The sequence below is a fragment of the Rhinoraja longicauda genome, chromosome 2 (genome assembly GCF_053455715.1).
Source record: "Rhinoraja longicauda isolate Sanriku21f chromosome 2, sRhiLon1.1, whole genome shotgun sequence".
Classification (NCBI taxonomy): domain Eukaryota; kingdom Metazoa; phylum Chordata; class Chondrichthyes; order Rajiformes; family Arhynchobatidae; genus Rhinoraja; species Rhinoraja longicauda.
Genome location: NC_135954.1, coordinates 111,699,383 through 111,713,730, shown reverse-complemented (window position 1 = coordinate 111,713,730; position 14,348 = coordinate 111,699,383). Strand labels below are relative to the sequence as shown.

At 45.9% G+C, this 14,348-nt stretch overlaps 1 protein-coding gene across 8 annotated transcripts in view; it reads left to right on the top strand.

Annotated features, from left to right (window-relative positions):
- The window catches only part of smpd5 (sphingomyelin phosphodiesterase 5), a 35,043-nt gene extending 21,783 nt beyond the window's left edge, over positions 1-13,260 (top strand). For 7 of the 8 annotated variants that reach the window (XM_078425981.1, XM_078425963.1, XM_078425946.1 and 4 more), the window contains exons 5-8: positions 1,583-1,672; positions 6,235-6,298; positions 7,387-7,546; positions 10,436-13,259. In XM_078425981.1, coding sequence (XP_078282107.1) covers positions 1,583-1,672; positions 6,235-6,298; positions 7,387-7,546; positions 10,436-10,567 — 446 coding nt within the window. In that variant the 3' untranslated portion in view covers positions 10,568-13,259. Of the gene's footprint in view, positions 1-1,582; positions 1,673-6,234; positions 6,299-7,386; positions 7,547-10,435 lie in introns of all 8 variants that reach the window. The other variant, XM_078425991.1, reaches the window with a different exon arrangement.
- Positions 13,261-14,348: the final 1,088 nt, after the last annotated feature.

Here is a 14,348-nt window from a genome sequence, read left to right as displayed (position 1 = left end):
CGCCAGGTTTTAAGACTTGGGTTTTAAGATATGGGCGGACAAGGGTATCAGTAAAATCTCAGATTTATATAATTATGATATTCTTTTAAGTTTCAATGAAGTAAAACAAAAAATTCGGACTTGACTCAAAACATTTTTTTAAGTATCTCCAGATTAGAAACTTCATAACAAAGACGCAAAGCTCACTAGATCTGCCAACTCAAAACTCTTTAGAAAAGGCGGCTTTAAACCATCATGAGGCAGGTGGCCAAATCTCACGATTTTACCAAATTATTATAGCTACAGCAAAGGAATCTTCAGAAGATAAAAGGCTTGCGTGGTGTTCAGATCTTGATGAAGAAATTACTGTAGAAGAATGGCAGGATATATGTTTACAATCTCAAGTCCAAACAATAAATACGCGGTTCAAATCATTCCAGTACAAATGGATAATGAGACTATATATTACTCCTGTTTTACTGCATCGCAGTAACCCTAATACACCTGATCTGTGTATCAAATGTGGTGTACATGAGGGTAGCTTGTTTCATTGCCTTTGGGAATGCCCCACCATCCAAGAGTACTGAAAGGAGATAATAACAACTTTATCTATTGCCACAAAAGAGAAGCTTCCACACCGTCCTAAACTTTGTATTTTCGGGTGTTTTCCAGCAAGCTGTAAACTTAACAATACAGATAAGAAGATGGTTATATTTTGTCTGCTTGAAGCTAAACATAAAATTGCTTTGTCATGGAAATCAGTGTATAGACCAAACAAGCAAAGTTGGGTTGATGGACTACTGCAGTCTTGCTTTGGAGCAACTTACATATATAGTTAAGGGGAAATACGACACTTTTGAAAAGATTTGGGGCTCGTTTATGAAATTTCTGGAGGGGAAAGATTTTACTGAGGCCCTGTAGTGGGGCCCTCCTCTCCCCCTCCTCTCCTCCTCTCCCCCTTCCCTCCTCTCCCCCCTCCTCTCCCCCCTTCTCTCCCCCTCCTCTCCCCCTCCCCCCTCCTCTCCCCCTCCCCCTCCTCTCCCCCTCCCCTCCTCTCCCCCTCCCCTCCTCTCCCCCTCCCCTCCTCTCCCCCTCCCCTCCTCTCCCCCTCCCTCCTCTCCCCCTCCCCCCTCCTCTCCCCCTTCCCCCTCCTCTCCACCTCCCCCTTCCACCATCCCTCTCAATCACCCTTATCCTCCCCCTCCCTCCCTAGGAGATAGATTTAAACTTTAAAATGTGAATAACTTTAAATATATAACACCGATTTCAATGAAACTTCTTCCATTAGCACCAAAGGGACAACGGTGAGTGAGGTGGGCCTAAAATTGTTGCACTATCATGTACCGTTTTGGCTGTAGTTCAGGAACAAACAAACAAGAGTTGTGGTATATAGATTGCAGGACCTCTGGAAAGGAAATGTGAAAGAGGTGATTACTTCAGGAGTTGGAACTTTTCCCCACATATAGTTTCGTTCAAAACCAGAGTGTTCTCTCAATGTGCAATTTGATAATGCGATAGAATGCCCTCAGATAGAATGCTATCCTGTGACAACTCAGTGAATGTCTAATTACTGTTTAACCAGCCACTAATTATTTTATTTTAGAGGATCATTTGGAACAGCAGCATCAAATCCTCAAACTTTATAAAGATCCTTGCTGCATTGCACCAGGTAAAGAGAAGCCTGGAGTCGTAGGTGAGTACTCCTCTCCCTTAGTCTTTAAAACAGATTGTGCCTCTGAAACCTCGCTCACTGGCCAGCTATTTTATTGCTATAACACCATCTTTATTCAACATCTTAACCCTTCACTAAATTTCCTGATTAACAGCCACATACTGCTTTCATTCTATTTGGTCTCTATAATGTCAGCGATATCGATAATATCTGTAGCTGATACCAGGTATCACAAAATGCTGGAGTAACTCAGCGGGTCAGGCAGCATCTCAGGAGAAAAGGAATGGGTGATGTTTCGGGTCGAGACCCTTCTTCAGACTGATGTCAGGGGAGGGGGCGGGACAAAGATAGAATGTAGTTGGAGACAGGAAGACAGTGGGAGAACTGGGAAGGGGGAGGGGAAAGAGAGGGACAGAGGAACTATCTGAAGTTAGAGAAATCAATGTTCATACCGCTGGGGTGCAAGCTACCCAAGCGAAATATGAGATGCTGTTCCTCCAATTTCCGGTGGGCCTCACTATGGCACTGGAGGAGGCCAATGACAGAAAGGTCAGACTGGGAGTGGGAGGGGGAGTTGAAGTGCTGAGCCAACGGGAGATCAGGTTGGTTAAGGTGGACTGAGTGAAGGTGTTGAACGAAACGATCGCCGAGCCTGCGTTTGGTCTCGCCGATGTAGAGAAGTTGACATCTGGAACTGCGGATACAATAGATGAGGTTGGAGGAGGTGCAAGTGAACCTCTGCCTCACCTGGAAAGACTGTTTGGGTCCTTGGATGGAGTCGGGGGGGGGGGGGAGGTAAAGGTGTTGCATCTCCTACGGTTGCAGGGGAAAGTGCCTGGGGAGGGGGTAGTTTGGGTGGGAAGGGACGAGTGGACCAGGGTGTTACAGAGGGAACAGTCTCTGCGGAAAGCAGAAAGGGGAGGAGATGGGAAGATGTGGCCAGTAGTGGGATCCCGTTGGAGGTGACGGAAATGTTGGAGGATAATTTGTTGTATACGCTGGCTGATGGGGTGGAAGGTGAGGACAAGGGGGATTCTGTCCTTGTTACGAATGGGGAGAGGAGGAGCAAGAGTGGAGCTACAGGATATAGAGGAAGCCCTAGTGAGAGCCTCATCTGTAATGAAAGAGGGGAAGCCCCATTTCCTAAAGAATGAGGACATCTCTGATGCCCTAGTGTGAAACACCTCATCCTGGGCGCAGATGTGGCATAGACGGAGGAATTGGGAGTAGGGGATAGAGTTTTTACAGGAGACAGGGTGGGAAGAAGTGTAGTCAAAATAGCTGTGGAAGTCAGTAGGTTTGTTGTAGATGTCGGTTACTAGTCTATCTCTTGTGATGGAGATGGTGAGATCCAGAAAAGGTAGGGTGATGTCGGAGATGGTCCAAGTATATTTAAGAGCAGGATGGAAATTAGTGGTGAAATTTATGAAGTCAATGAGTGGGTACAAGAGGTAGCACCAATGCAGTCGTCAATGTAGCAGAGGTAGAGTAGGTGCAACACCTGTCCCTTTACCTCCCCCCTCGAATCCATCCAAGGACCCAAACAGTCTTTGCAGGTGAGGCAGAGGTTCACCTGTACCTCCTCCAACCTCATCTACTGTATCCGCTGTTCCAGATGTCAACTTCTCTACATCGGCGAGACCAAACACAAGCTCGGCAATCGTTTCGCTCAACACCTTCGCTCAGTCCACCTTAACCAACACCTTAACCAACCTGATCTCCCGGTGGCTCAGCACTTCAACTCCCCCTCCCACTCCCAATCTGACCTTTCTGTCGTGAACCTCCTCCATTGTCATAGTGAGGCCCACTGCAAATTGGAGAAACAGCGTCTCATATTTCGCTTGGGCAGCTTACACCCCAGCGGTATGAACATTGACTTCTCTAACTTCAGATCGTTCCTCTGTCCTTCTCTTTCCCCTTCCCCGTTCTCCCACTGTCCTCCTGTCTCCAACCACATCCTATCCTTCCTGTCTCCAACTACATCCTATCCTCCCCTGACATTAGTTTGAAGAAGGGTCTTGACACGAAACGTCATCCATTCCTTCTCTCCTGAGGTGCTGCCTGACCCGCTGAGTTACTCCAGCATTTTGTGATACCTTCGATTTGTACCAGCATCTGCAGTTATTTTCCTATGCAACTGATACCCTCTCATTTTATTTTCATTCCCCCAGACCATCGTAATCGGCCTCCCACTCAGTCAAATCGAGCTTAGAGTCATTGAGGTGCAGGTACAATGAAAGGCTTGCTTGGAGTAGCGTCATAGGCACGTGGGCATTGCACAAAACATAAATCCTATGTAAACTACATCAATTCTAGAAAGCAATAAAAAGAAAAGTAATTTGTGCAAAAATCTACTCAATTAAGAAAATAAAACATGACTTAATTGCTTTGGTGACAGGTCTATATCTAGGAAATGCTCTCCTGCAGACTGGGGCAATTCAAATCTCTGTTTTGCAAGGATGCAAAAGGTGATGGAATCAGGGTGAATAGCTTCGCATGCAGTTCAACTATGAGATAACTACATGTCAGTACAGGTACAATTGAATGGCATAGATGGGAAAAGGTAAAAGTATTACGTAATCATAGAATACTTCATTAAGGAAATTACCATGTAACTTGGTGTGGCTTGTACTCAGATCTGACTCCAGCACATCGGAGACCTTGCAATTGCTAATGAACTAATAATGGAGACACTAGGAACTGTAGTGCTAGTTTACCAAAAAAAACACAAACTACTGCAATAACTCAGTGGGTCAGGCAGCATATCTGGAAAACGTGAGTCTGAAGAAGGGTCCCGACAAGAAACAACACATATCCATGTTCTCCAGATATGTTGCTTCATCTACTGAGTTACTCTAGCACTTTGTATATTTTTTTGAACAAATAATTAATGGCCAATTTTACTACATAGATCTGTTTGTATTACTTGAGTTGAATGCCAGATCTCCAGAGCGAATGGATGCATGCTTCAGCTCATAAGGATGTTACTCCAGTAGAGAGCTAAACTTTTTTTAGCAGGGAGACATCTGGCTGGTCAATCCGAAATACTTGCAGAATAGGTGGTGGAGGCAATTGATCTCACATCATTTTCTTAATCAACTGGGCCAATGAGCTGAGGAATGGCAGTTGCAGTTTAATTCACATACATATGACCTGTTGAATTTTGATAAGATAAAAACCCAGGCAGGGCATGCACAGTAAATTGTAGGGCCTGGAGTGTTGTAGAGCAGGGAGCTAGAGGTAGACGTGCAGGCACTCCCAGAGTTGCGTAATAGGCAATAACTCACACTTGCATAAACAGTTCACAGTAGGTGGCCCGGTTTCCTGAATGACCCCTGTTACCAAGGGATTACCAACAGGACAGTGCAGCTAAATCTCAGAAGAAGGGCTGCAACCCAAAACGTCACCTATCCATGTTCTCTAGAGATGCTGCCTGACTCACTGAGTTACTCCAGCACTTTGTCATTTTGTGTATTAACCAGCATTTTCAGTTCTTTGTTTCTACCTAGTTTTAAGGTGATTCCAACTTGTGTAAAATCTGACCTACTTAAGGGTTTACATAACCTAACTCTCACATAAGTCTGGAAGAGCCTATACGTAGTTCCATGAAAGTAGCAGCATAATAGACAGGTTGGGAAAGAAGGCGTTTGGCACACTTATATTCAGCAGTTAGGGTATTGAATACAGAAGTTGGAACACATTAGAACCATACAAGATGATGATGATACCACATTTGGATTACTGTGCACAGTTCTGATCACCCAGCCATACGAAAGATGTCATTAAACTGCAAAGGGTGTAAAAAAGATGAATGTTTCCAGTTCTAGATGGTTTCAGTTATAAGAAGAGGCTGCATAGGCAGGGTCTTTTTTTCCCTGAAGCACAAGAGGCTGAGAGGTGCTCTTATAAAGGTTTATAAAATCACGAGGGGCATTGATAAGGTAAAATGGTCGCAGTCTTTATGCCCAGGGTTGGGGAGATTAAAACTAGAAAGCATAGGCTTAAAGTCAGAGGGGAAAGATTTGAAAGGTCGGATTTTCTTCCACACAGTATGGTGGGAACGTGGAACGAGCAGCCAGATGAAGTGATTGAGGCAGGTACGATTACAATCTTTAAAAGTGACTTGGACGGCTGCATGGGTATGAAAGGGTTGGAGGGATGTAGGCCGAGAGTGGCAAGTAGGAGGCAACTTGGTTGGCCTGAACTGAATAGCCTATTTCCTTGCCAGAGCTCAATGACTATTTAAGAAGCATACAACACGATACAATGGAATTTTATTTATCCCAGGGGGGAAATTGATCTGCCAACAGACATAAAACACAATGATCAGATGAGCATAAGAATCACTAAGGAATAGTACTGGGGACGGAGCAGTGGTCAATATCTACCCCGTGTTTTGTTAAATACCTCTATCAGGCCATTTTCAACCTCCACTGTTCCAAAGAAAATAACTTGGGAACCATTCTGGTAAATCTGTCTTGCACCCAGTCCAATTCCTTCACAACTTTATTAAAGTCTGTTTCCACATCATCGGCCATTGTTTTATAAAGATCTCAATTGGGCTTGTGCTGTCTGTTTCCCAGGTACTCTGTTAGAACAAAGAACGATGTATGAAGAGCCAGTGATCAGCCCTGAGAATTTGCAGCGGTGAGTAGTGGCAAAAATGGGAGGGAAAGCAATCTGGGCCCGGCTAGCGCTTCATCCTTTAGTGTGACCTGTGACACACCACATTCCCTGAGTATTCTTGTTCAAAGGGATCCTTGGCTCACTGAAAGTGGCAACAAGGTACTGTAGATAGTCTAGTGGAGATGGGGCACAGAAATGGGCGGTTCAGCCCACTGAGTCCACTTTGACCATCGTTGATCACCTGTTCACACTAGTTCTACACTCCAAAGTCTCCACAACCTTTCTCTCGTGCAGTGACCAGAACTGCACAAAATAACATGACCTTTGTAAACCAAAGTTTTATACAACTGCAAAGTAATTTCCCAATTTTTATACTCGGCGGGCAGGCCAATGTAGGCTGTACACCACCTTCACCATTCTATCTAGTGTGTGGCTGCTTTCAGAGAGCTATGGATTTAGACAAATTGCACTACTAGATGTGCTTGTGTATGATATAGACAATAGGTGCAGAAGGAGGCCATTCGGTCCCTCGAGCCAGCACCGCCATTCATTGTGATCATGGCTGATCATTCACAATCAGTACCCTGTTCCTGCCTTCTCCCCATACCCCCTGACTCCGCTATCATTAAGAGCTCAATCTAGCTCTCTCTTGAAAGCATCTAGGGAATTGGCCTCCACTGCCCTCTGAGGCAGAGAATTCAACAGATTTACTACTCTCTGACTGAAAAAGTTTTTCCTCATCTCCGTTCTAAATGGCCTACCCTTTGTTCTTAACAGTCGTTAAGTGGGCCACAGATAGGTGGATAGTGAGAAAGTTTTCTCCATGACAGAGATGGCTGAAACCAGGTAGGTGTGGGTAGGATCTGAGGATATACTTTTAACCCAGAGGGTGACTCTGGAGGAGGTGATGCAGGCAGATCCATTCTGCACATTTAAGTATCTAAACGATCACTTGGATCTCCTCGGCATCGTAGGCTACACACCAAGTGCTGGTCGATGGGATTAGTGAAGATGAGAACTTGATCATGAGCATGGACATGGTGGGCTGAAGGGCCTTTTTTCTGTACGATTATAACTCCAAAACACCCAACTACCTTTCATTCTTTCAGGGCCTTGGAAATTGATGAGTTGAGGAAACAGTACCTGGCATTCCCGGTTAACTGTGTCATTGACACCAACGACAGTCCAGAGGCCTCAACTGTTGGAGGGGGGCGCAGGATTGATTACTTGCTGTATCGGGAAGATACTGTTGCAAAGGAAGTGACAACTGTAAGTATGGTTACCAGTACCATGCTACCAAAACTCTGTACACACTGAATTGTTTGTTCTGTCTCTTGAGAACATAAAATTTTAGATTTTTTCGCCCTTGTATGAAAACTGCCTTGGGAAAGCAGACAACATAATCAAAAACAATGAATACAAATGAACAACTCCCTGGTTCACTCATCCCTTCCCAGCCAAAACTATCCCTCCCCAGGGACTTTCCCCTGCAAACGCAAGAGATGCAACACCTGTCCCTATACTTCCTCCCTCCACTCCATCCAGGGACCTCAACAGTCCTTTCAGGTGAAGCAGAGGTTCACTTACACCTCCTCCAACCTCATCTACTGTATCCGGTATTCTCGTTGTGAACTCCTATATATCGGCGCGACCATTACGCTGAACACCTACGCTCAATCCGCCTTGGCCTTTGCAATCTCCCAGTTGCCAAACATTTTAACCCCTTCCCACTCCCATACTGACCTTTCTGTCCTGGGCCGCCTCCAGTCAGAGTGACGCCACACGCAAATTGGAACAGCACCCCATATTTCGCTTGGACAGCTTACAACCCAGTGGCATGAGGATTGATTTCTATAACTGAGTAACCTTTGCATTCCCACTCTCTCTGTCCCTCCCCCACTCTAGTTCTCATGCTAATTTCACTCTGTATTTCTTTGTTATCACCTCATCTGCTGCCAACAATGGACCATTGTGGGCTCCACCTTTCCTGAGTTATCGATGCAGGCTTTACTTTTCAAGAAACATATAAAATTCTTAAAGGATTGGGCAAGCTAGATGCAGGAAAAATGTTCCAGAGGGGAAAAATGTTCCGGGGGGGGGGAGTCCAGTACCAGGGGTCACAGTTTAAGAATAAGGGGTAGGGCATTTAGGACTGAGATGAGGAAAAACCTCCACCCAGAGAGTTGTGAATCTGTAGAATTCTGTTCCACAGAAGGCAGTGGAGGCCAATTCCCTGGATGTTGTTCAAGAGAGTTGGATTTAGTTCTTAGGGCTAATGGAATCAAGGGATATAGGGAAAAAGCAGGAACGGGATAATGATTTCAGATGATCAGCCATGATCGTATTGAATGGTGGTGCTGCTCAAAGGGCCGAATGGCTTACTCATGCATCTATTTTTCTATGTTTCTACTTTGTTCTGGACCTTTTTTAGATTTAGATTTAGAGATACAGCGCAGAAACAGACCCTTCGGCCCAGCGGGTCCGCGCCGCCCAGCGATCCCCGCACACTAACACTGTCCTAGGCCCACTAGGGACAATTTTTACATTTGCCCAGCCAATTAACCTAAATACCTGTCTTTGGAGTGTGGGAGGAAACCAAAGGTCTCGGAGAAAACCCACGCAGGTCACGGGGAGAACGTACAAACTCCGTACAGATGGCGCCCGTAGTCAGGATCGATCCTGAGTCTCCGGCGCTGCATTCGCTGTAAGGCAGCAACTCTACCGCTGCGCCACCGTGCCGCCTTTCTCTAATTCCTCTAGTTTCTCCTTCCCTGACTCTCAGTCCAATGAAGGGTCTTGACCCGAAATGTCACCTATTCCTTTTCTCCAGAGATTGTGCCTTACCCGCTGAGTTCTCCAGCATTTTCTGTCTATCTTTGGAGTAAACCAGCAGATTCTTACACATTTAAAATGTACTTCCTTGATTATTATTTTATCCAATATTCAATCTGAATATCTGTAGCTCAATGTATAAAACGTTGTTGGATAACACTCGAGGATGATTAGGGCACATATTTATATCAAAGACACTGGAGAAGAGAAATGTGTGTAGTGCAGTAGTGCACTAGTAAACGTGCTGCTTCACAGCTCCAAAGACCCAGGTTTGATCCTGATCTCCGGTGCTGTCTGTGTGGAGTTCATGCCACCTCCCTGTGACTAATGTTGGTGAGCGGAAGGTCAAAAGGCCCGTCTCTGTAGTGTACGATTCTCAATCTAACTTTTGACTATATTTAATTATCCTATTACCCTGAGTAACAAAATCTATTCATGGCGGCAGTTGTCTTATTCATGGTGGGTTCTTGAGCAATAAATAAATTACTGGAGAAACTGAACAGTCTGAAGAAGGGTCCTGCCCAGTCAAGTCGTTTATTTGTCACATACACATACACGATGTGCAGTGAAATGAAAGTGGCAATGCCTGCGGATTGTGCAAAAAAAATTATAATTACAGCATATAAATTAAAATTAATACAGAAAAGAAAATTTAGTCCCTGGAGTTATAATAGTTAACAGTCCTGATGGCCTGTGGGAAGAAACTCCGTCTCATCCACTCCGTTTTCACAGCATGACAGCGGAGGTGTTTGCCTGACCGTAGCCTCTGGAACAGTCCGTTGCTGGGGTGGTAGGGGTCCCTCATAATCTTGCTTGCTCTTGATCTGCAGCTCCTGATGTATAGGTCCTGCAGGGGGTCGAGTGTAGTTCCCATGGTGCGTTCTGCCGAACGCACTACACTCTGCAGGGCCTTCCTGTCCTGGGCCGAGCTGTTCCCCAAACCAGACTGTAATGTTGCCGGACAGGATGCTCTCTACAGCCCCAGAGTAGAAGCATTGAAAGACCCTCAGAGACACTCTGAATTTCCTCAGCTGTCTGAGGTGGTGAAGGCGCTGCCTTGCCTTACCCACCAGTGCGGCAATGTGCATTGTCCATGTTAGATCCTCTTTGATGTGGACTCCCAGGTATTTAAAGCTGCTCACCCTATCCACAGTAGACATCTGTCCATTCCCTCCCACGGATGCTGCCTGACCTGCTGTCTTCCTCCAGCACTTTGTTTTGCCCAAGGTTCCTGCATCCACAGACTCCTGAGTCTCCATGCTGGTTACTTGTTCTTGTTTATTAATGACGAGTAGTGATTGAGTTCATCTGTGTGTTTTTTGACAGGAACTGGAGGAGTTTACTTTTATTACCCAGCTGGCTGGGCTGACTGATCACCTTCCAATCGCAATGAGACTCTTCATTTCCATGGCATCAGAGACTGATCTTGTGAATCGTGACACTGTTGATGAATTTTGACTTACAAAATCTCCCACCCCTAATAAGTGCCAAAAAAACTCCAAGATGTGTACAAAACTATCTTTAAAGGGTATTTTTTAAATGCATATGAATACAAATCATGACATTTAATGTCTGAGGGATGTATGCCTATTGTGCTGGAAATTAGACCATGGTTCTGAAGAATGTGCACTTTAAATGTTGGATGTTTGGAATCGAGAGCCGGAGGTCAGACCCAATATAAACTCTCCACCTTGGTGGCAGAGTCCTGTGCTTTCTCGTTCTTTTCCCACATCATTTCCTCAGGATGCAAGTGTGTTTAATTTATGAATTTATTGCCAAATGTGTGGTTTGTATGCTGCTGTGTCCAGTCCCCTCCCTTTCCACTTCCACTTGCACTTCAATGCCTGCAAGCAAGAAAACCCAGACAAACAACTATTTGATCGAGACTCTTCTGATCCGATTTGAACGGTGTTCCAGAGACAGTTGCCAATTCGGGTTGAAAGCATTGCAGAAGATTCCATCGCACAAGTGATCTGTCTTTACTCCCCCTCAGGTATACTTTCATAACTAATAAATGAAAAAGAAGGCATCTGCTAACCTATTCTTTGGTTGCTCTGACTTGTCTTGCGATGCTCATGGTGTCCAGGAGATATATCACAATATCCATAAGATTGCAGACTGGTGGAGGCTGGGTGAGCCCAGATGACGAAGGACACCTTCATGGGGGGAGACGACAGTCTCAGTGGCTAACATTTAACTTAATCCTGGGATTCCAATGCCCAGCTCCTTAAATGACAAAACAAGTAGACCGAGTGGAAAATAAGGCATATATTTGCTTGTCTTCAGTGGTCAGGACAGAATACGAGTCAGGAAGTCATGATGCAGCTTTAGAGGACTTTGGTTTAGACCAGATTTGGAGTATCCACCAGCAGTCTGGTCACTTCAACACAGGAATGGTATGGAGGCCTTTGAAAGGGTGCAGAGGAGGTTTAGGAGAACCTGGATTAGTGTACACTAGCTACAGAGAGTTTGGGCAGACAGATTTTCTCTGGAAGGCCAGAGCTTGTGGAGAGACCCGATGAAAGTATTAAAAAAAATATGGGGCAAGGCTTTAAGGTTTATACACTATCTTGTATCTATACCCTGTGGACAGATGGTGGCTAGTGCCTGGAACATACTGCCAGTGGAGGTGGAAAGGTAGATACAATAGTGGCATCCAAGAATATAAACACCACTGATAAGTGGTGAAGTCTGAAATGGTCCCAATGTCCCAAATAACTCACCTTCAGGAAACGGGGCTTCCCCTCCTCCATTATAGATGAGGCTCTCACTAGGGTCTCTTCTACATCCCGTAGCTCCGCTCTTGCTCCCCCTTCCCCCACTCGCAACAAGGACAGAATCCCCCTCGTTCTCACCTTCCACCCCACCAGCCAGCGGATCCAACAAATCATCCGCCAACATTTCCGTCACCTACAACGGGACCCCCACCACTGGCCATATCTTCCCTTCCCCTCCCCTCTCTGCGTTCCGCAGAGACCGTTCCCTCCGTAACTCCCTGGTCCACTCGTCCCTTCCTACCCAAACCACCCCATCCCCGGGCACTTTCCCCTGCAACCGCACGAGATACAACACCTGTCCCTTTCCTCCCCCCTCAACTCCATCCAAGGACCCAAACATTCTTTCCAGGTGAGACAAAGGCTCACCTGCACCTCCTCCAACCTCATCTATTGCATCCGCTGCTCTAGATGTCAACTTATTTACATCGGCGAAACCAAGCGCAGGCTCGGCGATCGCTTCGCTCAACACCTGCGCTCGGTCCGCATTGACCAAACTGATCTCCCGGTGGCCAAGCACTTCAACTCCCATTCCCAGTCTGACCTTTCTGTCATGGGCCTCCTCCAGTGCCATAGTGAGGCCCACCGGAAATTGGAGGAACAGCACCTCATATTTCGCCTGGGCAGCTTGCAGCCCAGTGGTATGAACATCAACTTCTCCAACTTTAGATAGTTCCTCTGTCCCTCTCTTCCCCTCCTCCTTCCCAGATCTCCCTCTACCTGTCTCCACCTATATCCTTCCTTTGTCCCGCCCCCTGACATCAGTCTGAAGAAGGGTCTCGACCCGAAACGTCACCCATTCCTTCTCTCCCGAGATGCTGCCTGACCTGCTGAGTTATTCCAGCATTTTGTGAATAAACACCAATTTCTACAGATGTGCTGTAGAAAGCATTTTATCAGGATCCATCACAGCATGGTTTGGGAACAGCTCCATTCACACTTCATGCTGCCTCATGAAGGCAACCAGCATAATCAAGGACGAGTCTCACTATGGACATTCCCTGTTCTCCCCGCTCCCATCAGGCAAAAGGTGCAGAGATGTGGAAACGCACACCTCCACATTTATAGACTGTTTCTTTCCAGCTGTTATCAGGCAACTGAAACGTCCCATCACCAACTAGAGAGTGGTCCCGAGCTACCATCCACCTCATTGGAGACCCTCAGATTATCTTTCATCAGAATTTACTAGAGTTTATCGTGCACTAAATGTTATTCCCAATTCTGTATCTGTACACTGTGGACAGCTTAATTGTATTCATGTGGAGTCTGCTGTCAGGATAGCACGTAACATAAAAAGCTTTTCATTGTGACACGTGACAAACTAAACTAAAATGGTGTGCTAAATTTAATCCAGAAGACAGAATAAAACCTTTAGGTTTTTCAAATATTTTATTACATATACATTACATATTCCAGTTATTTATTTCTGCAATTGATAATTAAAAAAACATTTTCATAAAATAGAAGTATTTGCCAGTTAGCAGAAGCAGCAGTTACTGGTTTATCAGCTGCTGCAACACAGTCCCAGATGTTCCTGCCCATCACCTCCTCCACCCTAAAACACCCACCACTAATTCCCCCAAATTGAAGACCCTTTGCTGGGAAGATAACTCACACCGTGAAATCGTGAGTGAACTGCAGGGGGCGTTCCTGGTCAGATTGCTGTACAGCAGCAGGAGGATCTCCAGCTGGGCTCACTCTGCCTTCAACGCAAGGTTGGGCCGTGATAACAGTGGAAGGGCCCTGGCTCAGCAATCACTACGGAGAATCCAATGCAGCACCCAGGCTACTCAGCTGCTTTGGGCTGGGTCCGGTTGTGAAAGCAACCTTTTCCTGAGATTGAAAGCTGGCAATAGCCCCCATAGTTTACAGCATAACAACAATTATAAATTCATATCTTCAATAATGCACCATGATTTATAAGTCACTAATGTTTTATCCATTCTTAATGCGGAAAGGCAGTCATCACTTTGTACCCATAGGAAAGAAAGAAGCTTCTAATTAAGACAAGGAACAGCAGGTGCGGGAATCTTGAGTAGGAAGAACTCAGCGGGTCAGGCAGCATTTTTGGAGAGAATCGAGACTATGTTTCGGGTCTGAAGAAGGATCCCGACCTGAAATGTCACATATCTGTGTTCTCCAGAGATGCTGCTGGACCTGTTGACTTACTGCGGCACTTTGCAAGTCTCTAATTAAAGTAGTCTCTGAATGAGACCAGTGACACAATGCATCGCTGTTGGAACCTGGGGTATGGAAGCTGAACGGTACCGAGATCTGAGACTCCCCCCTCAGGGGAGGGAAGAGGTGAAGCGACTGCAGCGCTACCTGTTCCCCTCCCTGTGGACAGACCGGCGAGCACGGCCTTGCCTCAGCTACCCCCCTCCACCAGTCACTTTACGACCACTCAGAGTGCACCAGCAGTAAAAACCAAAGCAAGTACAAGACCATCTTTACTCTGTCACCGG